The following is a 24082-nucleotide window of genomic DNA, read 5'->3' as shown; positions in this document are numbered from 1 at the left end:
GCTTTGTTTTTATTCTGAAAAGAGTTTCCAGTCTGAGTTTGAAAAGTTCGTTTTATTAATAGAATTAAAACACAACGTGTCTCTGCTGCCACCTTGTGGTAGTAACGTGCAAGTTCCCACAGGGCTCTCATCTTCCAGATGTCATCAGCACAAAAAAAATTTGTGATTTTATCATGGAATAATAATATTAATATTAATAATAATAATAATAATAAATCAAGCTTATATTTTAATATGGGAAGCTATAAGAGTTGACAGGATTTTTTTTTTTACGAAGTGACTCTAAAGACTGTCTATGAATTAAGTTTATAACAAGAATAATGTTTTTTTTCATCATTTATCATGAAAATTTTGCCAAATTTTACATTAAATGCTGTTTCCTTTAAGTCTGTCATTCAAAGATGGTAAGTTCTGGATAACTTACTTTAGAAGAAAGGAACACATCATGTAGCTATAGCAAATACAACCACTAATACAGATAATGACTAATTTTTTTCCATCTAAAGATCAAGTTAAGTTAAAGGTAAGTTAGCTGGCAGAAGAACAAGTTGCAAAAAACAATGACCAGGGCCAATGAAGAGGCTCTTCATGGGTCCAAGTATGATCAGTATCAGGTAAAGCAAGTTCAACAGGTATAAAAGATACTGAAAGGCAGCCATTTCATCTAATTATTTGAGTTTTTATTAGAGTTATTAAATAAAGCATTTAATTGTTCCACAAATACAACTTTATGAATTATTCAAATTTTATCTTTTTGCAGTTAACGTCCCAGCTTTAAAATTTGGTTTTATCTATTACCCCACACTTCAACACAATAACTAAAATAAGACAGTAAAATTGAATATTATAACATTATCAGCACATTACAGAAGAAAGAGTACTTCACATCATTAAAAAAATACAGTTCAGCCTCTGTACTTTTAACATATGATGTGTGAGGCTTCCAAGACACATTTTCATCCAAAATTACCCCAAAGATTCCAAATTCTGTAACTTTTTCAACTTTTACTCCATTAATAGATGGTGTTACATCTCCGTGGTTTTTTATAAGCACAAACCATAATTTCAGTATTAAATGAAAACTTATTGGTATTAAACCAATATTTAAGTTTAATCGTTTATTTTTATATATATCTTGTTTAAATGTAATAATTAAAAAAAACAATACGTATCACCATCATCATATTTTTACTTTTCTCAAATTTTCCTTTAATTTCTTTTTGTTTCATTCTCAGAAGTATCTGTTCTAAATTAAAAAAAAATATTTGTTACGTTTATTTTTTACTTTTGCAGGAATTCTGCAAACCCCTTGTTTTCTAAGGTTTTCTATTTTATCACAGGGCTTAATAATAGCTAAGAAACGACTTATAAGCAACATTAGCATACATTAAATTAATTAAGACAATGAAAACAAAGAAAAGAAAAAAGTAAAGTACCATTTCTTATGTTTGTACTTATTATAGCAATAAATGTGAGCTGAGAACACAACTAAACTCAGTATCCCATCATGCACCGCTAGACAGTTTTGAGAGTTTCTACTTCCGGTTTTTCCTTCCTTTCTTCCTGTCAGCGCTGCGTGGCTTAGCAGCGTTAGCTTGTGGGGAACACACCTAGCTTTTCTTCTGCTCTGTTCCTGAATTTATGACAGAAACCGTTAACATGTCGTACCACGACGAAGAAGAAGTAAGTTTACATGATTACGCGGAAATTCTCAAACTTAGCATTTGAGTTAATATTATCATGTAGCCGTTATGTGTTCCAGCCGGTGAAGCAGAGGATCTCGTTTTTAGCTAACATGCTAATGTTGACTGCTGTGCTGTTCGGTCCTAAAATATCCCTAAAACATGTCTTTATCATCTTGAACGGTTCTGTTATGTTTCGGTGTTGCTCCATGAAATACAGTCCGTCGTTTTGTTAACGTGTTCGGTTTGTCGTCATAACAAATTTTCATCACCTGTTTCTCCACAGTATGATCCATACGCCTACACCAACGACTACGATCTACACACTGGTTAGTATGCTGTTAGATGCACGGAGAGGCGTCACACACGTTAACGTTTCTAACTTCCATCAAGTCAAAAGATCAGCACACACTGAAGCTCTCCTCCACACTGAGGAACTCTATTTGAATGAAGCCTCATTCAATCATCTCTGCACATTTATGTGTCAAAAACAAACAAATATTGGAGGTAACAGCTAAAGGAAATTTTCTGTTTGCCTCAGGTGACCCCAAAGCAGACCTGGCCTATGAGAGGCAGTATGAGCAGCAGACGTACCATGTCATTCCAGAAGTCATCAAAAACTTCCTCCAATATTTTCACAAAACCATCTCTGATTTGATCGATCAGAAGGTTTACGAGCTGCAGTCCAACCGTGTGTCCAGTGAGAGCATCGAGCAGAAGATCTATGAGATCCAGGACGTCTATGAGAACAGGTACAGCTGAAGCTCACTCAGAGTGACTGACAGGTGTGCACAAGAGGCTGACTAATGATTGTCGTGTTTTCTGGTTCTACTCCTCATCAGCTGGAATAAACTCACAGATCGTTTCTTCAAGACGTCTCCGTGGCCGGAGGCTGAAGGCATCGCTTCTCTGGTTGGAAATGGTGAGAACCAGGTTTCATATTTTAGCTCCTTAGAGGGGAATAATCAGGGGAAATGTAGTTTCATTTTTTTTAAACACAAGTTTACATTTTTTTTTAATTGTTTCTTAAATTATCCTATGTTTTTTTTGTCAGGATTTTATCTCTTAAATTCTTTATATTTTTCTTTACAGACGCTGTGTTCCTCATTCTCTATAAGGAGCTATATTACAGACACATCTATGCTAAAGTCAGCGTGAGTATCAGCACTGCAGAGACACTGTTGATCTTCTTGGAATGCATTATAAAAACTTTTTGTTGTAATGATTTCTCTTTTTTTTTAAATCAGGGGGGCCCAACTTTGGAGCAGAGGTTTGAGTCGTACTACAACTATTGCAACCTCTTCAACTACATCCTCAGTAGGAGCTTCCTTCTTCTGCCTTTTCAACACTTTTGGAGAATCTGGTTGATTGCTAATATGAGAATGTTTGTAAACAGATGCAGATGGCCCCGCCCCCTTAGAGTTGCCAAACCAATGGCTTTGGGACATCATCGATGAGTTTATCTACCAGGTACAGGACATGGTTCTGTTTGTTTCTCCAGTGCAAATGATTCGAGTCATAAAGTAATTTGTTCTTAAAGTTCCACCTGGTATATAAGTTGTATGGCTAACAGGAAGTATGGCGTGGATTTAAATGACATCACTCCTCGTGTCTCCTCAGTTCCAGTCTTTCAGTCAGTACCGATGCAAAACGGCTAAAAAGTCAGAGGAGGAGATCGAGTTCCTGAGGAACAATCCAAAAATCTGGAATGTCCACAGCGTTCTCAACGTTCTCCACTCCCTGGTGGACAAGAGCAACATTAACCGCCAACTTGAGGTCTACACCAGTGGAGGTGAAGGAAAAAAAGGTTTCATCCGGTTCTTTTTTTAAGGTTTGCCGTTTCAAACGTTTTCATCTCTGTGCAGGAGACCCAGAGAGCGTTGCTGGAGAATACGGACGTCATTCTCTCTACAAGATGCTGGGTTACTTCAGTCTGGTCGGCCTTCTGAGGCTTCATTCTCTGCTCGGGGATTATTACCAGGCGATTAAAGTTCTGGAGAACATTGAGCTCAACAAGAAGGTAGAGTTGGAGACTACCTGAAAGATTCTGTAACTGGCTCCATGGATGGAGAATTCTCCTTAACTTTCTGGATCTTCGCATTTCCTCTTCTAGAGCATGTATTCTCGTGTGCCTGAGTGTCAGATCACCACGTACTACTATGTGGGTTTTGCCTATCTGATGATGCGCCGCTACCAGGACGCAATTCGAGTCTTTGCCAACATCCTGCTCTACATTCAGAGGACAAGAAACATGTTCCAGAGATCCACCTATAAATATGAAATGGTAAGAGCGGGGTTAGGATAATTTAAGCTGTGAGAACATGATGGACCAGGTCTTAGCAGCTGTTCTTCACACACGACTTGTCATCAAAATCCTGACCTGCTTTCAGATCAATAAACAAAACGAGCAGATGCACGGTTTGCTGGCTATCGCCCTCACCATGTACCCGATGCGCATCGACGAGAGCATCCACACCCAGCTCAGGGAGAAGTATGGAGACAAGATGCTCCGCATGCAGAAAGGGTGAGAAGAACCTCCTCCTTAACCTGTCTCGGTTACAGTGATGCCGCCTCCTCAGCTGATGTTCCTTTACCTTCTCAGAGATCTGCAGGTGTTCGAGGAACTCTTCAGCTTTGCTTGTCCCAAGTTCTTGTCGCCCGTGGTACCAAACTACGACAACGTTCACTCCAACTACCACAAAGAACCCTTTCAACAGCAGCTGAAGGTCTTTGCCGAGGAGGTGCAGCAGCAGGCTCAGCTTTCCACCATTCGCAGGTACTGCATGTCAGCTGTGAGCCGCAGCTCGGATGACTTGGACCTGCGCCTAACCTTCATCATGTGTCACTGCAGCTTCCTGAAGCTCTACACCACCATGCCTGTGGCCAAACTGGCAGGCTTCCTGGACATGACGGAGCAGGAGTTCCGTATCCAGCTGCTGGTCTTCAAACACAAGATGAAGAACCTGGTTTGGACCAGCGGCATCTCTGCCCTGGACGGAGAGTTCCAGTCTGCTTCTGAGGTGGACTTCTACATTGACAAGGTACCATCTTTGAATGCCATACGGGCGAACTTATAAATGACTCGTAGATGTTAGATGTTACGCTGCATAGAAGGCTTTCGATTAAAAATGCATTATAGGTACTGATGTGTGTCTCTGTTCACATGAGTGTCTTCCCCTCCTACAGGACATGATCCACATAGCAGACACTAAAGTGGCTCGTCGCTATGGAGACTTCTTCATCCGACAGATCCACAAGTTTGAGGAGGTACGTTTGGGTCTTCTACATAGTCTGGCAGATCGGATGAAGCAATTATCCTTTTTTTCTGTAATTAACTTGAGAAAAGTGAACCCTTTAGCACTGGAGCAACAGCAAAACACCAGCTCTTTGACCGTTTACACAATTAGTATAATTCCAACAGATTCTGATGCTGAGAAAAACAGATTTATGTCAGTAAAGTGTTGCATATCGGAGCATCAGAATCAGAATGGTTGGAGTTTTAAGAAAATGTGTTGACTTTTAAGAAAGTCAACAATGAAGCTGAAGTTCGAGTTAAAACGTCAAAGAAAAATGTAAATGCCTAAAAATTCTTTGATTTCTTCTGTTTTGTGACCATAACTAATTTGTGTTAAACAACAAACCTGCGTCTGTCTTCCACAGCTAAACAGGACGCTGAAGAAGATGGCGGCCAGCGGCACCGCTGCGTCCTCCAGCAGCGCTACAAGCCGATGAATCCCACCAGAAGCAGAGCTCCCAGTTCTCCACAGTCTTCTAGTGTTTTGACATCTAACAGCAACATTTTCTATGAAACCTGGTAATAATAAAGCATTTGAGTGATCTGCAAGAATGTTACTTTTTTTTTCTAGAAAACAACCACCAGATGGCAGGATTTCCTGTCAGTATTTCATTCTTCTTGAGATAAGACAACATTTTTTATAGCACATATTCACTCTTCTGATTTCCTACAAGTCTTTGGAACACACTCATCTGCAGAAAATAGAATTTAAGAGTTTTGAATGTTTTTGGTGGTTTTCTTCCTGCTTTTGTGCTGCTGAGCAGGATGTCAGAGTGCAATATTTCACGGATGTGAGGCAGATGCTGTTGCATATTTCTTTTATTATCACATATCATCCCACAACATTTCCAAACACAGATCTCAGGTCAGGCTGGTGACAATAACCACAAATAAAAACGTACAAAATGAGAATAAAAAATTAAACTTTCCCAACACTCAATAGAAACTGTCAGAAAAAGGAAACACTGACATGTCGACCGGAGCACAAAATACCTCAAACATCCAACATTATTGACTGTTTTCATAAGTCAACCTTTTGTTCAAAAATATCTTGAATCTTATTTTTTGGTATAAAATAAATCAAGTTGCTCATTTTGAGCATGACTTTTACTCCTCCACATGGCAGTGTAAAGTCTGTGGGCTTGTTGCCATCTATTCCTATTAAACCTTTTTTTCCCCACTTTAATCTCTTCTTTTGAAAGCAAACAAACATACATGTCACTTTTTTTCCTTTTCTCATGTTTGGACATCTCTGTCATCTTCAGGGTCCTGGATAAAGTCTCAATGAGTACAATTGTCCTTGCAGAACACAGGATTTATTTCTGTTTCCTTCATTAAGAACTCATTCACCACACAAGTACAATGGCAGCACCACGCTTCCTTTATTGTGATGGTTGGAGGGAATCGCAGTTCTCATGTCTTAACTAAAGTTTACCAACAAGTTCCAGACAACAAAATGTGGAAGTTCTTCCCATCCAAACACTGACTGCACCTTCATGCAGAAAGACACGTTCCGTCTTGTTGTCGGCCATCCGCTGGTCAGAGTGTGTCTTTAAATTCTTTTTTTAGTGTGTGTTTTTCCTTCCTTGAGTGTTTGCAGTCCAGGAACAACTTTAAGGAAAGTCCCGTGTTCCACTCAGCTGACATGAGTCTGCATGAAGACCTGCAGTGGTTTTTTCCATTACTCAGGTGTCTGAACTGCTCTTAAAAGTTGTAAATGATGATCTTCCTGGAGCAGGACGCTGCACCCATGCGCTAGCGAGTTACCCTAGACTACACACACTCCTCCTGTCCTCCCCAGCATCATCAGGCGGAGGTGTGAAGGACACACACCAGTCACTCTGGCGCTCAGACCAGCGAGGCCTCGGCTAGTCATAACTCTGTGATTTCTAGGGGGCTTCCTGACAGCGTGTCGCCATCTTTCTGGCGATGCATCGGCGTGGACTTTGCAGACTCAGTGCGGGCGTTGCGCTCTGAGTACAAGCCTCCGTCTGCATTCAGAGCCTCCAGTGAGCGTGCTAGGGCCCGTTGGTCGTCCTCTGGCAGGCTGTTGAGGTCAGAGGTCAGGAGGGTGCCTGTGCTGCCGTGGACCACATGCACGCCCTCGGGGCCTTTCAGTTCCACAGGAAGTTTGTGCTTGAATCGCAACGTGCCATGACCTCCGCCCACGCCCAAATGCTCGTCCTCATCTTCATCCAAATCACTCTGGATCAGCTTTTTGGGGTAGAAGAAGAAGATTTAATGAAACTAATATGATGAACTGAGACACTGTTGACAGAAGCACATCAGACTTGTTAAGATAAAAGAGAAAAAAAAGAAAAGAGGAATCTGTACAACTAAAATATAAAAAGATAGTCAGTCATTAGGTTATCATAGAGAAGAAAAATAATAGATCATCAACATCAGAGCAGAAAAGTGAAGGACAAGTACAGCTCCTTTAGGAAGCAGTTTAAAGCAGAAACAGAGAACAGTTGTCCAATCAGAGAGGATGTCAGAGGCGGAGCTTGGAGGATTGCCAGATCAGTTCAGCAGCAGGGGGTGGAGACAGATCACTCGCCGTTCTGAGCCCACCTCGGTGACGGATGAGTGATCTCCCTGGTCTGTGGAAGCTGTGACCAGCCGCGCTGCAAAGAGCTTTTTCAGCCTCAGGTAGTCGTCCAGGACCACTTTCAACAGGGAACCCTGATAGGACGGTAGTCAGGATCAAACACTCAGCAGGACGCTCCCGCAGGAACGCCTGACCCCCAACCGATAGCTAGATCCAAACAGCCTTAACGTTCTGCATTCATAACTGACAGGAGGTCATCTTTTGCCTCTCTTTGTGGTTTGGATTTTAAGTGGATTTTTACTGTAATCGACCTTCTAAACAACAGACATCTTTAACCAGACTTACCTTTATGGGTCCCTCCCTCATAATCTGACCCAGTTTAGCAATGTTATCATACTCCTGAATGGCGGCTCTCAAGTAGCGGTCATCCTCTGGCCTCGCCTGGGGCTCTCGACCGAAGGTGCCCTAGTGAGGAAAACGTACTTTTTAATAAAGTCTGTGTGTGACGTGGAGGGCAGCGCTGTGAGGGAAGGCTGGAGAAGAAATCACATGAGTGCGCGCAGGGCTGTTCCACAGGTCGGTGATCTCGCTCAGGTTCTCTGGCAGGTCGTCCTCGTGGTCAGCTTGAACGGCCAGCTCCAGGTTGCGACAGAATGGGTCGAGCCACACCGGATTCGCCCTGCAGGAGTGGAAAAATGAAGCGTTAAAAAGAGGACAAACAGAAACACAACAGAATGAAGCGGCGTCTTCAGAGACGATGGAAGAAAACCACAACATGTGTTTTCAAGTTAAATGTGATTTTTTTTTAAACACACATAAACCAAAAGCCCATTTAACAAAATAAAGTCCATGTTCCTCTTCATATATTAACCCATAAAAATGAAACTATTAACCCTACCCCTCAAAGGAGTACTTGTTAGTGTTGGGCATGTCGAGGATGTCCATCAGACCCTGGTTTCCTATAAGGCAAAGAAAATAAGAAAATCAGGGTTCCACATTAGATGAGAACATCCCGTCAGGAGGATCCAGGATCATACCTGTTGATCCTGCAACGATCGCTTTCAGCTTTCTTTGGTGTCTGCAGGAAAAAGACACAAACAGAGAAATGGTCTGTCGTTTACACGCAGCAAACTGAACCGAGGTAACGAACATTTTGCGTCTCTTACACTCTGCGATAATGCCAGTTCATCGTTACAAACAGAATTCCAGCCAAACACAGCAGCACCGCCAGGATGATGATAACAAGCTGTCCAAAAACCAAGAGAAAAAGTTTGAAAATGCAGCCAGCGCATATTAGATCTATCACGGCGTGAGGGGATGAGGGTCACAGACCTGCAGTGTGGAAATGTCATCAGGCACTTTGTCACCAACCGCAGGCTGAACGTCCACAACGTTGTACGTTCGGAACAGGTTTCTCAGCTGCTCCTTGTTCTCATCAATCATCTGGATTACTCTGAAGATGAGAAGATATTTCAAACAGAGGAAGATAAAGCAGAGCGAGTTTGATTGTGGTGAGCATAAAGGTTCAGGTGAAGCCCGATGGTTCATCAAACCTTTCAACGTCCAGGATGGTGTTGGTCTGATTGTTCACCACGTGGATGAGCATGTCCGTCTGGCTGTAGCTCACTCTGCCTTTCTTGTCTACGTGGAACTAGATCACACGAAAAGGAGGCAAAGATGGCGGATATTTAAAATACACAATCTACTTCCCCTCAAAGCAGCAAAGGACAGAAACCCAACCTGTATGTCATCGAGGTTCACGATGGAGCCGGTGATGTTTGACAGAAGATTTATGAAATCTTCTTTATTCTCACGGACAAAATCAGGAATCTCATTAAAGACGATCTTGAGGCGCTGGTCGTCCCGGAGGATGTAGATGTTGACATTGGCGGTGGTGCTGTGCCCAGCGTAGTCCCGAGCTAAAATCTCGAGCTGAAAATAACCAGGATTATAGGCAGTGAAGAGGTCGTACGTGCGGATGAGCCCGTCTGTCAAACCTGAAAATGACAAACAAATATTCAGATCCGTCACAAAAAGAATTGAAGTAAAATATAAGACAACATTCAGGATTTGGTTGAGGGTTGACACATTTTATTTTGAAAAGTAAAAGTAAACTAAGTTAAAATTGGTCTAAAATCGAACAATTATAATTCTATTATTGTAAATATTTAAAATCTACATTTTATTAATGAATGGCCACAAACAGAAAACCAAAGTGTTCTTTTCTAAAGGTTAACCCTTTAACACCAGAGGCGTCACAGGTGACGCCTGAACACAAAATCTTTAACGTACTGTAACTTTTCAACTGTTAACACGATCATTGTATTTCTGAAGGAGAAAAGTGGCTCCTAATGCTTTTCTCCTTCAGGAACTGCTGGAATTACGTTGATCTTCTTAACAATTAAAACATTTCAGTAAATCAAAGAACCAAAACACTGAAGCTCCAGTGTTAAAGGGTTGAAGTGAAACTTTATGGTTTGTAAGAAACTGAGCCAAATGACCTCGGTAGTGTTAAAGGTTTCAGGTCTAGAGGTTCGGTTGAAGGACTGAAAGTTAATCTATTTGTTAAGCCTTTTTTTTATTTTAGAGCCATATTTTTGTTAATACATCAAAATCTGAAATTCATGAAAAAAAATATCAGACTTAATAAAAACATTCATTACACCACGTGGCAAAATGTTCTTTTTTCATCAACTTTAATGAACTTTAGGTCCAATTTACCAACAGTTTTTTAATATGCAAATATATTTCATCAACACATACATTGTGCAGGACCATCAAACTTCTAGGTTTCTCATTGAGAGTTTTGGTGAAGAGTGAATGATTTTATTTATGTATAAAAAATAAGCAAATAAAAGCTTTTTGCTTTTTTTTCCCCCATCTTAGGTGGAAGAATTGTGTCAAAAAAAACAAACAAAAATGACTTTTACGATTTTTTTTAAATAGATGTCACTTTAATCCCAAAAGTGACATAACAGTTTATTGTTGTTGTTTTAGTAAAAGTCCACAGAGTGTGTCTTTAATTATCTTGGTCTAAAGTAAATCTGGGCAGATTGTCACGTGTTTTATCCAAACTGGTCAGTTACTGTGTTTCAGGAAACTCACCAATAGTGAAGACACTTCCAACGTCCTCACTGCCGTTGCTCTGGGACTGGAAGTAATGGATGGTGATGATGTGATAAAGGACTACGCTGTTGTTCCCAATGTCGTTGTCTATGGCCAGAACTTTGATCAGCTCAGAGCCCACTTTGGCGTTTGCTGCAACTCCTGAAGCAGAGAAGGGAGGAGGAAAGGTGAGTTCTGTCACAAAAAAGGAAGTTAGCTCATAACTTAAACTTAAAACCAGATGATTATCTGAATTCACTGAAAATATGAAACAACAGTTTCCAGCAAAAAGTGTTGTTTATCATCTTACCATATTTAACCATAAGCATCGACACCAAGTGAATTCATTTCTAACAGTTTGGAGTAAGGAAATAGTTCTAATAGAGCTAATATTAAGGGCTTTTATAAAGAAAAATGTTATTTTAGAGCTTTTTCGCACACAAATGCAATTCAAAAAGTAAAACATTAAAACATCAACATAAAACTGTCTCCCTTGCTGTTTCTGTTCTGTTTTCAGCTGCTTGCTTTCGTATGATTTTGTTTGTTACACAACTGCTTCAGCTATGACCAACATCCTTTATTACTCATTTTCTTTTCTTTTCTTACTCCTCATTTTCTGAAATAAAAGGACGTGTGGACACACATGCAACACCCTGTAGCAACATTTTTTAGACTTAGAGTTGGACTGGAGTTTGCAAAATTCACCTTTTTTCTGTAAAATTCTAAAGTGGAAATAGCTCATTTTGGCCAAATTACCAAAGGAAAACCGACAGCCATAACTTTCACCAAACATGCCACAAATCCAAAAACCTTTTTAGAAATCTTTTGGTTACTTTGAATGCAATTTTGTCAATATTCATCAGTTAATTTCTTTTTAATGTTGTTTCTTAATATACTGTCATACAGATAAAACTCATTTTTTTTCAAATAAGACTTCTTCAGGGTAAACCTGCTGTAATCTTCTCCTCTTTTTCTGTTTTCATTGTGATAAAACTCTATAGGATCAAGTCTTTCTTTTATGATCTGCCACACCCTTCATGTTCCAGCAAAATACCAAAAATTGACATCAAGCAAATCAGAGAAATTAAGAATTGATCAAATATATTGATACAGGTCCTTTAATTAAACATAATGGTATGTAAAACCACAGAAGAGATTCTGAGTTCTTTTTGAGATGATTATAGTTTATTACTGAGTCAGCACTCGTTACCTGCTGTGTATTCTGCTTTAGTGAAGCGAGGTGTCTGGTCGTTGATGTCTTCCAGCTCGATTCGGACTGCCAGCAGACTTGGATCAAGAGCGGGATCCAAGGCTTTGGTACCGGACGACCTCTGACCCTTGGGAGGGGTCCAGCTCCTGTTGCTGGAGGCCTTGATGATGATGGAGTAAAATGGCGTCACCTCTCGGTCCAGTTCCTTTAGCACCCTCAGCTCTCCTTCTAGACTCAGGGCAAAGTTTCCTTCACTGTTTCCTCCTTCATGGAAAAAGAAAAAAACAATAGATTTTTTTTTCAGTTAATCATGTTTTTGACATTCTTAAGCTTTTGAAGCTTTCTGACTAAAGCAAGAAAACAGTCATTTCAGTAAGTTAAAGGTTTGAATAGAAGCGGACGTGTTCCTCCTGCATCCTGCTAAGGTATGGCAGAATTTGCATTTTTAAATCTTATATAGTGTTCAAATATTATATTATATCCTATTTATTAGAAAACCAAAGAGAGTTTTCAACAAAAACAAAACCTTTTGACTGCAGTTCCTAAAAGGTTAATCAGCTAACGCCTCGTGGAAATAAGGAACTGAAATAGAATCACAGACATATGTTATTACCTGCAATGAAATAGAAGACGATGGCGTTGGAGCCTTCATCGGCGTCCACGGCCCTGGTTACATTTCCCACTCTGGTGCCAGGGGGGGACTGCTCAGGCACTGACAGAACTTGGTAAGGCAAGCTGCCACGCTGAGACAAGCAACAACAACATTCAGACAATTTCATGACAAATGTGGCGTATAGGAGCCGATCACTCACAGGTGGTTTAAGGAAGACAGGTTCATTGTCATCTATGTCCAACAGCGCCACCTGCAGAGGCTGTGTGGTCTCATAAGGCACCGGCTGACCCAAGTCATGGGCCACAATGATAAGCTGAGGAGGTCATAGAACACAGTTAGAGAACGACGCTGTTTCAGGGGAACTAGCTGCAGATTGCAGACTCACGCTGTAGAGAGCCTGTTTCTCTCGGTCCAGTTTCACTGTGGTGGTGATGACTCCGGACAGGGGATCGATGTGGAAGTTCTCCCAGTCTCCTGTCTGCAAAAAGGCATAGCGGACCTCTCCGTTCACTCCCGCATCAGAGTCTGTTGCATAGACCTCGTACACTAAAACGCCCGGAGGCTGCTCCTGCAGACAGAAACAAACCAAGAGTCAAAGAAAAAAACACTTTACTGTGCTAAAATGTAAAGTAAGGAAGCAGAGAAAAGGAAGCAGAGAAAATCCCTTTTCATAGTTTTATGCAACATATCATAAATCAGCTAAACTCATAACTCAACTTTCATTCTTTTCATGTAAAAATCAGTCATGATAGCAGCTTATGGAGCAGTTACCTCATAGATGTGAATGATGGTTCCATTGACGGGCCTAACAAACACAGGCCTGTTGTCATTGACGTCGATAACGGTGATGATCAGGTTGGCCGTGCCCCACATGGGGGGGCGACCCTGATCTGTCGCCACCACTGTGAAGTTGAAACTTTCCGTAGACTGAAGTAGACGCCGAGAACGGATCAGTCCGGTGTTTGGATCCAAGGAGAAGGCGTCTGAAGATCCAAAGAGACAGACAGAGACGGACTGTAGACGTCCATACATTCCAGCCTGTCAGGACCTCTGAAGTTTTATACCTAAACGGGATCCAAGCATGCTGTAGAGCACAGCAGCGTTCTCCCCCTCATCCAGATCAACCGCCGTGACCGTGACCACCGACGTCCCACTGGGCTCGTTCTCAAACACGCTGACGTTGTAAAGTCGCTTTGTGAAGCGCGGACGATAATCGTTGACATCCAAAACCGTCACCAAGACCTGAAGGGAAAGAATTGAACTTCTGTGTTGTAAAGTTAGCATCAATCAATCAACCAACCAATCACCATACTTTATTAATCCCAAGGGAAACTAGCATTGGTGACAGACAACCTGCAGTTGACTTTTTTTACAAATATTGACAAGTTTCTTCCAATTTTAGCATAAATCTTTGATTGTGGATAAAAATACTTTGAAAAATGATTTTATTGTTAAAATAACAAATCACGAGAATCCTCAACAGGTGGTATTAGAAATAAATGGAAAATTTCTCGACTCCACTATGAATATTATCAAATGACAACTAAAAACAGATCACATCCTGTTCTTTCTACCTGGACAGAGTTTTCTCGTCTGTTGTTGGAGCTTCCACCGGGGTTGTCTCGAGCAACAGCAGTTAAAGTGTAGTGGTCTTTCGTCTCTCTGTCCAGAGGAGAAATGATGTAGATCTCTCCCTGGTGAAGACAAGAGGGAATAGAAAAAAAAATCCTGAATGTGGAGTTATGTCCAGACTTTAGTTGGAGTTTGTATATTTGACTAAAAACTAATAAGCTTTGTTCAAGTTTTTAATGCTGATCATTTCTAACAATGCTCATCTTTACTAATGATTACTAAAGACAACAAAACTTCAAATCTCTTCAACTATAGATGCTGAACTTCTGGTATCATTTTATTTGAGTTCTTTTGATTGAATTTCAAGTGATTCTGTCTATATTTACTCTATCCATCTGAAAACTGGGCACTTCTTTCCTTCCTGTTTTGCTTCTAACAAAGAAAAAAAACAATTTTAGATTTGAATCATGAAACAGTGTCTGGCTTAACTTACTGTAGTTGGGCTAATGGCAAACTTGCCCTCCCCATCGACCAGGCTGTACTCAATAGCAGCAAAGAGGCCAGAGTCAGCATCTGTAGCTCTGACACGAATGATGGTGGTACCCAGGTCCACATTTTCAAACACAGGCTCCTACAAGCACACAAAGACACACAGTCAAAGTGATTAAAACGTATCTCAAGCCAAGCAGAAATTTTTCAAATAATTTCTTGAATCTAAAGTGCTGCTACCATTAAAGTTACTGTCAATTTTCTTTCAAAGACAAATAAAACTTGTTCCTTTCCCTCAGATTAGATATGATAGCAGTTTTCACTTATTTTAAAGCAGAAGTCCTGGACTGGTCAGTTTTGGTACCTGGTAGGAGGGTTGTAAAAACACAGGGTTGTTGTCATTGACGTCCACTATTCGCAGATAAACCGGCAGCTCAACACTTCTGGGGGGGGAACCTTGGTCCTGAGCTTGTATAGTGAAATTCAACCACTGCACTTGCTCGAAGTCCACCGTCTTGTTGGCTACAATCTTTCCTGGAGACGGCGATGACAGTTAGACATATAGAATCCAAGACTGCAATATTTATAAGGTGAAATTTTGTTCGTGTAAAGTGTAACCAAACACTAAATCAAATTTTTTTTGACTGTCGACCTCTATAAATGGGACTTTAAAAGTGTTGTCTCTTGGTCCTTGCCAAATTTTTGACAAACTAAAAAAAACTTGTTTAAGTCTTGAAAATATAGTCAAAATCCGTTTGTGCGCTGCCCCTTACAGTTTGAATTGAGGTATTACATTAGAATTTCGTGATTGGTCAAACCACTGAAGTCCCATGATAACAGTCCTGCTCCCCAGCCCCACCCTTCTGACTAGATTTTCAAATTTCAGCTGTGGGTGGAGTCAGCCTCCAACTTCCCTGTTTGGTTACCCTTTTAATTTTTTTCAAGAACTGTTTTTTTCTCATTGTACCTATTGAAGGGTCCTCCAGTCTGACGTATTCTCCTCGCGGCAGGTGGAGGAGCTGGTAGGTGACCTGGCCATTGGGACCTTTGTCAGGGTCTACAGCGGACACAGACAGCAGTGTGGTTCCTGGCTGGGCCCCCTCTAAAATCTGCTCTGTGAAGTTGGACACTCCAAAGGGCCGAAAACGGGGGGCGTTGTCATTTACGTCCAACACGTTGATGGTGAGCCTCGCTGGAATTGAGAAAATGACAAGACATAAAGAAAGAAGGGAACGCCTACATTCTCTGTGAAAGAATCCCAGACTCACCATTAGGAACACTGGTTGACTTATCTATGACATCGCTGGCGTTGTCATGAACGGACACAATGATATCAAACGTGGCCACCAGCTCTCTGTTGATAGGGTTACGCACAAAAACTGCACCTGAGGAGTCAACATGTGTTTGCATCAATAAATGTATCAGTCATCAAACAATATGCACTTCTGATCATCTGAAAATGTCTCACCTGTGTGTAAATCAATCCCAAAGGACTGCTGCAGCCCATTCACTGGCTTATTTCCATCGTCCTTTGCCTCCACTGAGATGATGTAGTACTCCAGCCGTGGATTCAGATCCGGGTCCTCTGCAGTAAGCGTAGCAACCACAACCCCAGGCGGGGTGGACTCATTCACATTGATCATGGTTACAGGCTCTATGAAACGAGGCCTCGAGTCGTTAACGTCGTCCAAGATGACTGTCAGCGTGGCTGTGCCCGACAGAGGGGGTGTGCCACGGTCGGTTGCCATGACCACAAGACGATAGGATGCACGCTCTTCTCTGTCCAGTGTGGTGTTGCCTACCAGCACTGCACCGGACAGCGAGTCAACCACAAAGCGGTCCTGAGCGCCGCTTTCCAACCGATACATGAGCCAGCCATTGGAGCCAGAGTCAGCATCAGTGGCAGACAACTGAGTCACCACCACACCTGGATGAACAAACGCAAGGTGCTTATTTGCATGAGCCATCGTGGGCACTACATACTCTAAACACATCCTGAATACAATAAAATGACTGCATGTTCTTTTGACCTCTTTAAACTCAACACGTACCAGTCGGGCTGTTTTCAGGAAGCCGCACGCTGAAACTGGAAGGGCTGAAGACTGGAGGATTGTCATTCTGGTCCAGGATTGTAATGGTGAGAGGGACACTGCTGTTCAAACCTCCAATGTCCTCTCCAACCAGAATCAGCTCCACCCGTGGATCCTGAAATGCCTCTCGATCCAACTTTGCTCCCTGACGTACAAGTAAAATCCCTGCATGGAGACACAAACGCATAGTCCTGCAGAACAGTCATGACTCCCTTCTGTTGTCCTTCAGAGAAATCCTCTTACCCGTGTTTGGGTCCACAGTAAAGAGGTCCACCCTCTGTCCCAGTAAGCGATACTTTACCACAGCGTAAGGCCCAATGTCGTTATCCAGGGCCAGAACAGGACCGTTCAGGACTGTTACAGTGGTGCCTATTTCACAAAGTTATAAAGAAAGTAATGTGGACAACTGGATAGTCTTCTACCACAAACACGGTGCTTTATATTTATTTGCTTTAGCACAACAGAACAAGACAAGCTGTTGATTTTAATAATCAACCCAGTTTTATGAAAGTATTTTTAATCATCTGTTCAGATTGGCGCAAAAACTAACCGACACTCAGTAATCTTCAACTACCAGCTTAAAAACAGGAAACTATTCTCTTGTGTGTGAAAACATGTTCAGGAAGTGGTAGAGACTGTGATACAGCACAGTGCCAGGTAAAATGCAACTACAAGAAAGGTACGCTCTGCACCCACACGTTACCTGCTGCAGAGTTTTCTACCACTTCAGCTCTGTAGTTCGTCATGGTGAATATGGGCCTGTTGTCATTCTCATCCAAAATGGTGATGACCAAGAAGTCTGAGTCCTGGTGGAAGGAGACATACAAACTCAGAGAAACAGTTTCAGGAGAAAGTCCACACCAGCTTTCACTGGTTTATATTTCTCCAAAAGACTCAAATGTTTATTTTAGTGGAAATTTTTAATAAACCCTGACATCTGTTTCAGATATCGGCTTTGCCGATTGTCTGCAAAAGTCAGCTGCCGCGGTGGTTGACTTTCAGTCATGCAAAAAGCAGATTGTCACCTTTACCACAAAGCATGTCGGCCTGCCAGATTTTGTTTTTAAAGGAAGGCGTAGCAGAGCAGTTTCAGTAACCCTGAAGATCTCATCTTAAATTCTGAACTGATTATAATCAACAGTGCAATAAAGTGGAATAGCTTTTATTATGATATTGTGAGATGAATGCTTAAAAAAAAAAAGCTATCCACTCCCATCTTTAAAGAAAGTGAACATATAATGAATAAAAGGCAAACGCCTGCAAATCGGGCTGTAGCAATAATCGATTTGATTGATTGATTAATTGATTCATATATCAGCAATCCAACCAGATCTATCGATATGAGGCAAATTGATTATTTAATCGACTTATTCTGTTAGAAAACTGTTTCAATATGAAATAATTTATTATAATTAATCTTGAAAAATACAATTTAGATTGAGACATGGTTTATTTATATAGGTTTTATATAAGGTTTATTTTGCTACAACGTAAACATGACTGAGTGCATCACAGCAGACAACACACACATGATGACAGAAAAAAATGATCAATCAATCCTTGTAGTTCAATGTGTGGAAATACGCAATATAATCTTCTCATAATGTTTTATTATTTTGATGTGGAAAAACAACAGTGAGCCAGACTTTATGAAACTTAAGTGTTAATGGATTTGACATTAATTCTTGTTTACCTGTTTGTACACATATTTAATTTATATTTGATTATCTTGTGGGAAACACAAGGAATTGGGAAAACTTCACCTGGACTGGATCAATTTTAGAATGGTGAATTGGATTGTTCAAAATGAACCAAAATCAGCTTTAATTTGTATCGGCAACCACAAATTATGTATCGAGTTGTTGGTAAAATGTATCGTTCCACCCCTAGTGTGAGCTCATTGGCCCAGAGACAATTTCTTATTGAAATATCATTGGAACATCTTCAAAGTTTTTTTTTTTTTTTTTTTTCGAAAAAGTTGTTCAAACGCAATGCATTATGGCCTACATTCACTAATGTAGTGAGCATCGATCCACTCTGGTTTTTCGCAAAGACTTCTGGCAAATTTCTAGAGTACTCCATGTTGGAATTGCAGATTAGGACAAATAGCGAACGCACTATATGGAGCATTATATAGTGAGTAGTGAAAGAATTTGGAGACAGTCATCATCTTGACATGCGGGCGCGTTTACCCGGCGAGCGATGCGGGGGTTCTCAGGGTTGTCCTTCACCGTGATGGTGAGCGTGTATTCTGCTACTCGCTCTCTGTCCAGAGGTCTGTTGACGCTCACCACACCCGTCTAAAGAGAACAGAGAAACACTCATGCTGCAATAGAGTCAGATATTACACAAGGGTCTGAAATGTTTATTACTCTTTTCTAACAGAAAAATGCTGAGTAAGATCCGATGCTGTTACTCATCCTTACACTCAAAAAGGCCTCAGGCATGAACAACAGGCTACGCGCACAGAGAACTTCTCATTTTGATTTTAAATGTAGACCTCAGCAGATAAACATCTAGACAAGAGGAGACAAACTTTACAGGTTGTAAGAACCCTCAACTGGATTTCTTAAGGGAGTTTCCAAAATGTCGTGAAACACTTGTGAGGGTTTTTTTTTCAGTTTCAGAGCTTGAGTCACACCAACTCATTGTCATTTAACCAAACATTTCAACATGTTAAAAATAATTTACAAAATTTGTCTTGAAGTCTCAAATGTGGTTGAACTGTTCCGAAGTATGAGGAACTTTGAGGAAACTAACCAAGATGAGAACAGGAATGTGATGTTTCAGAGGTTTCTGTTTTAATCATTTTTTACTTGAGTTTTTCCAATCAATAACATCACCATCCATTCAACATTTGTGCTGCACTAGTTCCGATTTATTTTTAAGTTGTTGATATTTTTGTTTCTCTAAACTGCTGTGGATTGTTGGATCAAATCAAATCTCAGTCTAATTAGAACTGATCTAATTATAATAAAAAAACGAAACAGGAAAATAAAAAACAAATTTCTGGTTTATTTATTTTGATTGAAGTGATAATCAGGGCTGCACGGTGGCGCAGTGGTTAGCGCTCTTGCCTCACAGCGAGAAGGCCCCGGTTCGAATCCCGGCTGGGACCTTTCTGTGTGGAGTTTGCATGTTCTCCCCGTGCATGCGTGGGTTTTCACCGGGGACTCCGGCTTCCTCCCACCGTCCAAAAACATGCCTCATAGGTTAATTGGTGACTCTAAATTGCCCCTAGGTGTCAATGTGAGAGTGAATGGGTGTGTGATTGAGGCCCTGCGACAGACTGGCGACCTGTCCAGGGTGTACCCTGCCTTCGCCCATCAGTAGCCGGGATAGGCTCCCCCGCGACCCCAAAAGGGAAGAAGCGGTCAGGAAGATGGATGGATGGAAGTGATAATCAAACATATCACATAATAGAAGAAGACAATGCTATTTTTTAAAAGGCATCACTCCCATATAAAGCCTTTGATATTCACTCTTCTGCTTGTTGTCCAGATGGTTTTGTTTTATTTGCTTTAGATGATCTGGATTAGGTCTGTTCAGATTATCAGAACCTGGAATCCTCCGGATTATCTGAAAAGAGTAGGCAGGTGGAAAGCAAGGTTCTGCAGGCCTGTTTGAAGACGGCTGGAGTTTTGGGCCTCTCACCGTGTCGTTGATGTAGAAGGCTCCTCCGGGGTTTCCAGCAGTGATGTTATAGGTGAGCAGGGCATTGCGCCCGCTGTCTGCATCCCGGGCCTGCACTCTGCCCACAGAGGTGTAGATAGGGGCGCCCTCACTGACGCTGGTGTTGTATGGCAGGTTAAGAATGACTGGGTCATTATCATTGATGTCTAGGACAAGGACGCCAACCACCACCTGAGGAAAGAACGAAATACCCTCACATCACCAAGATCTTTCTCCTTTATAGAATCTATCAAATGTTCTGGAACTCTGTTGAGCATAATAATGTGGAACGGTGTGTTTGAATATTTTTATAAAAAAAAAAAAATAAATACTGTTATCTTAAGGAGGTTTGTTCAATAATATTTAATATATACTCTAATGGTTAGTGACTTGAAAATGATGTTGACTGTCATTTGCATTTAGTGCTTTGAAAAATCAGAAAAATATCATTACCATAATAATTTGGAACGCACTGTAATTCAACATTGAAAGTTAAATTCTATATTTTATGTTCTATATTCCATTATAAACTTCAAAATAGTTGTGAATAATGTCTTTAGGACCAGAATAGTTCAGCATTTGAAAAGACAAAAAAATATGGCAAGAATCTGTATGTCTTTGGCTTTACACGGATCCTGTCAAACCGCAGGAAATGTTACGATTTTTACCAGCTGCTTGTTTAAGTGATACAGGAACAAACAAAAAAGTGACAAACTACTTAGTAGACAGCATTTACCAAGGAGCCATAATCTAACTTTTTAAAAAAAACTTTTTTTTAAACATATTGTTTCCTCGTTTGTAATGAACCCTGCTTACGTCACTCACTCTCTATTTTTTTCTCTTTTTCAGTTTGATGTTTAGTTTGTCTGTATTTGCACAGTCTCTAAACCATACCACGGTTAGTTTACAGATGATCAGGTGGAGTAGAGTTTGAGGTATTTGCTCTGAGCGTAGTTCAAGTTGTAGATCCACACCTGGAAAACTGAGTGAAGGAGACAAACTCTGCTATGGACCGGATAGTTGACTCTGGGCAGAGTTGGCTCATGTGAAATAAAATGAACGGAACATTAATTTCTAAAGACATCAATGAAGATTCTCAATCGTCCAGGTCTTGTGGAGTCATGGAATCTGAACTTAATTCTCTCTTCTTATTGCCCAACCTAAAGACTGAAGAAGCTACTTGGATGACCAGTGAAAGGTTTCAAGAAGAGAAGACACTAAGTTCAGATTCTATGACTTCACTTCAAGACTTCTCTGAAGTTGGTTTAAGATGATGTGGGACTTTTTGTTGGCACAAATGTACAAGTGCTACTGAAGTCCACATCCATCATACAAACGGCTTTCATAACATTCTGCCATCTCGTTTAGTGACGAGTAATAATAACAGGTGCGACTGAGGTACTACAGAAAGTTGCGTGATTAAAGAGCTTGAGGGAAAATCCCCAAACAGAAGAGTAGGTTTTGATTGTTCCACGTCCACGCAGCTGTCGCTGTAACATCACTCACTGAACTGTTGAGGGGCGGTTTTCCCAGATCTCGTGCTGTGACCGTGATGTTGTAGAAAGCGATGGCCTCTCTGTCCAATTCCACGTCCTTCCTCACCCGAAGCTCTCCGTCCACAGGAGAGATCGTGAATTCATCTGTCAGTGGGGCAGAAAGTAGATTTTAAAAATTCAACATGACTGTAGTAGACAGTCTGAAGGAAACAGTAACAGATACTAACTCTGAAGATCTCCTCCAGTGATGCTGTACTCCACTTTTCCATTGAGACCAGAGTCTTCATCGCTGGCTTTGAGAGTCCACACGCGGGGCCCCGGCTGGCCCTCAGTCACCTCAAAGGGGCCTTCATAAGCTCTGGGGAAGGTAGGTGTGACGTCGTTCACATCTAAGACATTCACCAACACCTGAGGAGAAAATTAGACCGACTTTACACAGTGAAAAAAACAAAAGCTAGTTTCTGATTTGAATGATCAGATTAAACTGTACTGATTCCAGGCACATCGTGATACAAACATTTTTGGGGGTAAATAGAAATAAAATATTGAGTAGTTACTGTTGTGCTTGACGTCAGACGTAGAGCAGGTTTTGGACACTGGTCGGTCGCTGTAACCACGAGTGCATAGTTCCCATGGCTGATCTCGTAGTCCAGTGCCTTCACAGCAGTAATTCTCCCCTACAGATCATCCACAAATGTTCATGCAGGACTTCTCTCTTTGCTGTTGAACATTCATGCGTTCATAGGACCTCACCGTGATGCTGTTGATGTTAAAAGTCTGGTTCAGGTTGCCCTGAGTGATGGCGTATCGCAGGGTGCCATTCAAGCCTTCGTCTGGGTCCACGGCAGTCACAGTGGCAATGGTGGCCCCCACTGTCTCTGGTCCCTCACTCAGCACTGTGACATACTCCTCCTCGGGGAACTCCGGAGCGTTATCATTCTCATCCACTATGCGAACGTAAACTGTGGTAGACGTCTGCATAAGAAACAAAGACAAAAAAAGAGGCGCATACTTATGTAGCTTTCTAGAAGGCCCAAAGTGGTTCATAGTCACGGTCCCATTCACCCCTAAATACACACAGTCACAAACTCCGCTGCCAAACGTTAGAGCCGATCTATAACCACCCGGAGCAATGCAAGGGTTACCCACACTTCAACCCATTGGTGGAAACCAAACCTGTGGTCTTCTGATTAGAGATCGACCGCTCCACCTCCGAACCAAAAACCTTATCTTTGTACCTTCAGTCAAGCATGAAATATCTGCTGCATTTTTCATGTAGACATTTAAACAGACAATATCAGAATACTTTTTAAATGAAACAAATAATTACGTTTTCAGCATATTACAGACAAATCATTAGGTTTCCCAGTGGTCTTTTCATTCTGATTACGCTGTTAAAGCCAATATTAAAAATCCTGTTTTCAGGAAATTCATGTCTGAGCTAAAGGCGAGACTATTGAGTAAGCCTGTGCTCGTTTCCCATCATCCCTTTGTTTACACACTCTCCTGCTAGCCTACAGTCCCTCACAACCCCACGGTAACATTAGCGGTGCAACAAAAATGTCCAACAATTTTGGAGGAATACAGTCGTACAGTTTCGAGCCAGATGCCAACTCAGACAAGGGCAACAAAGACGTACATGGATCTAGTCTACAAGTGGATCATCTACAAGTGGATGCATCAGAATGAAGCGAAGCAAATATGGCTCACTGACTAGTTACCACATAATAACCACAAGCTTTTCCCATCAGCACTTTTTGTATGCTCCTGATTCACAACGATTTGATTAAAGAAATACTCGGAAATGTAATTTGGATCCTTTCTACAGTATATTTGTCTTCCATCACGAGAAAAATGGCACAAGACCATATTAAAAACATCAAAAACACAATTTTCAATGCAGTGGGTCTAGAAAGGGGATTAAATAGTCTACAGGCAGAAAAAGGAACAGGTTAAAGATGTTTGGGAGTAAGCCTAAAACATAAGCAGAGAGGGCATTTCAAAATAAAAATAAAATGATAAACCTAACATTTAAGAAATCTGTTAGACACAAACACATCAACGGATGAAACTGGTAAAGTCCAGTTTAACCGGGCTAACCTGCCCAGCCCCTCCCAGTGGTGCAAAAGAACTGACATGCTCTGAACCGAGTGTGTAAGTGAAAACGTATAAATATGATCTAAAATTTTAAATAGTAGAAGAAATTATTATAAAAAAATATTTAAGCATTCATCTGATCTTATAAGAAAAATAATTCACAAATAATTTTGAGAGAATGACACAGAAAAACAGGTGATTGTAAACATTTCA

The 24082-nt window shown here is 41.1% G+C and overlaps 2 protein-coding genes across 3 annotated transcripts in view; one reads left to right on the top strand and one right to left on the bottom strand.

Moving 5' to 3' along the window:
- Positions 1-1523: 1523 nt before the first annotated feature.
- Positions 1524-5526, top strand: eif3s6ip (eukaryotic translation initiation factor 3, subunit 6 interacting protein). The gene is made up of 15 exons (XM_024298077.2): positions 1524-1683; positions 1969-2011; positions 2224-2434; positions 2525-2604; positions 2775-2836; positions 2930-2999; positions 3079-3152; positions 3303-3474; positions 3548-3702; positions 3796-3966; positions 4073-4206; positions 4285-4458; positions 4534-4723; positions 4869-4949; positions 5343-5526. Exons 1-15 carry the CDS (start codon positions 1642-1644, stop codon positions 5412-5414), a joined length of 1731 nt encoding a protein of 576 aa, XP_024153845.1. The 5' UTR covers positions 1524-1641; the 3' UTR covers positions 5415-5526.
- Positions 5527-5781: 255 nt separating this feature from the next.
- Positions 5782-24082, bottom strand: part of cdh23 (cadherin-related 23) — a 168380-nt gene continuing 150079 nt past the window's right edge. Inside the window, exons 38-69 of one of the 2 annotated variants that reach the window (XM_024298075.2) lie at positions 22526-22747; positions 22330-22449; positions 22000-22180; positions 21783-21916; positions 20259-20468; positions 18797-18904; positions 17308-17410; positions 16848-16973; positions 16566-16769; positions 15983-16441; positions 15783-15899; positions 15482-15706; positions 14879-15048; positions 14519-14656; positions 14028-14147; positions 13518-13695; positions 13225-13436; positions 12839-13021; positions 12653-12766; positions 12454-12583; positions 11841-12104; positions 10631-10792; positions 9266-9522; positions 9079-9176; positions 8858-8978; positions 8692-8771; positions 8563-8603; positions 8424-8484; positions 8075-8204; positions 7871-7990; positions 7549-7659; positions 5782-7191 (exon numbers count right to left, since the gene is read on the bottom strand). In XM_024298075.2, the coding sequence (XP_024153843.1) occupies positions 6850-7191; positions 7549-7659; positions 7871-7990; positions 8075-8204; positions 8424-8484; positions 8563-8603; positions 8692-8771; positions 8858-8978; positions 9079-9176; positions 9266-9522; positions 10631-10792; positions 11841-12104; positions 12454-12583; positions 12653-12766; positions 12839-13021; positions 13225-13436; positions 13518-13695; positions 14028-14147; positions 14519-14656; positions 14879-15048; positions 15482-15706; positions 15783-15899; positions 15983-16441; positions 16566-16769; positions 16848-16973; positions 17308-17410; positions 18797-18904; positions 20259-20468; positions 21783-21916; positions 22000-22180; positions 22330-22449; positions 22526-22747 (5241 nt within the window). In that variant the 3' untranslated portion in view covers positions 5782-6849. The remainder of the gene's footprint in view (positions 7192-7548; positions 7660-7870; positions 7991-8074; positions 8205-8423; positions 8485-8562; positions 8604-8691; positions 8772-8857; positions 8979-9078; positions 9177-9265; positions 9523-10630; positions 10793-11840; positions 12105-12453; positions 12584-12652; positions 12767-12838; positions 13022-13224; positions 13437-13517; positions 13696-14027; positions 14148-14518; positions 14657-14878; positions 15049-15481; positions 15707-15782; positions 15900-15982; positions 16442-16565; positions 16770-16847; positions 16974-17307; positions 17411-18796; positions 18905-20258; positions 20469-21782; positions 21917-21999; positions 22181-22329; positions 22450-22525; positions 22748-24082) is intronic. The other variant, XM_024298076.2, reaches the window with a different exon arrangement.

This window comes from Oryzias melastigma, linkage group LG15 (assembly GCF_002922805.2).
Source record: "Oryzias melastigma strain HK-1 linkage group LG15, ASM292280v2, whole genome shotgun sequence".
Taxonomy (NCBI): domain Eukaryota; kingdom Metazoa; phylum Chordata; class Actinopteri; order Beloniformes; family Adrianichthyidae; genus Oryzias; species Oryzias melastigma.
The sequence above is the reverse complement of the archived record's forward strand: the minus strand, read 5'-3'. Positions and strand labels throughout refer to the sequence as shown.

Bases quoted from the DNA above. Each gene is read 5' to 3' on its own strand.
- eif3s6ip (XM_024298077.2), top strand. From the start codon at position 1,642: ATGACAGAAACCGTTAACATGTCGTACCACGACGAAGAAGAA. The intron at 2,605-2,774 runs GTGAGAACCAGG...TTTTCTTTACAG, and splicing joins CGCTTCTCTGGTTGGAAATG to ACGCTGTGTTCCTCATTCTC. The intron at 3,153-3,302 runs GTACAGGACATG...GTGTCTCCTCAG, and splicing joins TCGATGAGTTTATCTACCAG to TTCCAGTCTTTCAGTCAGTA.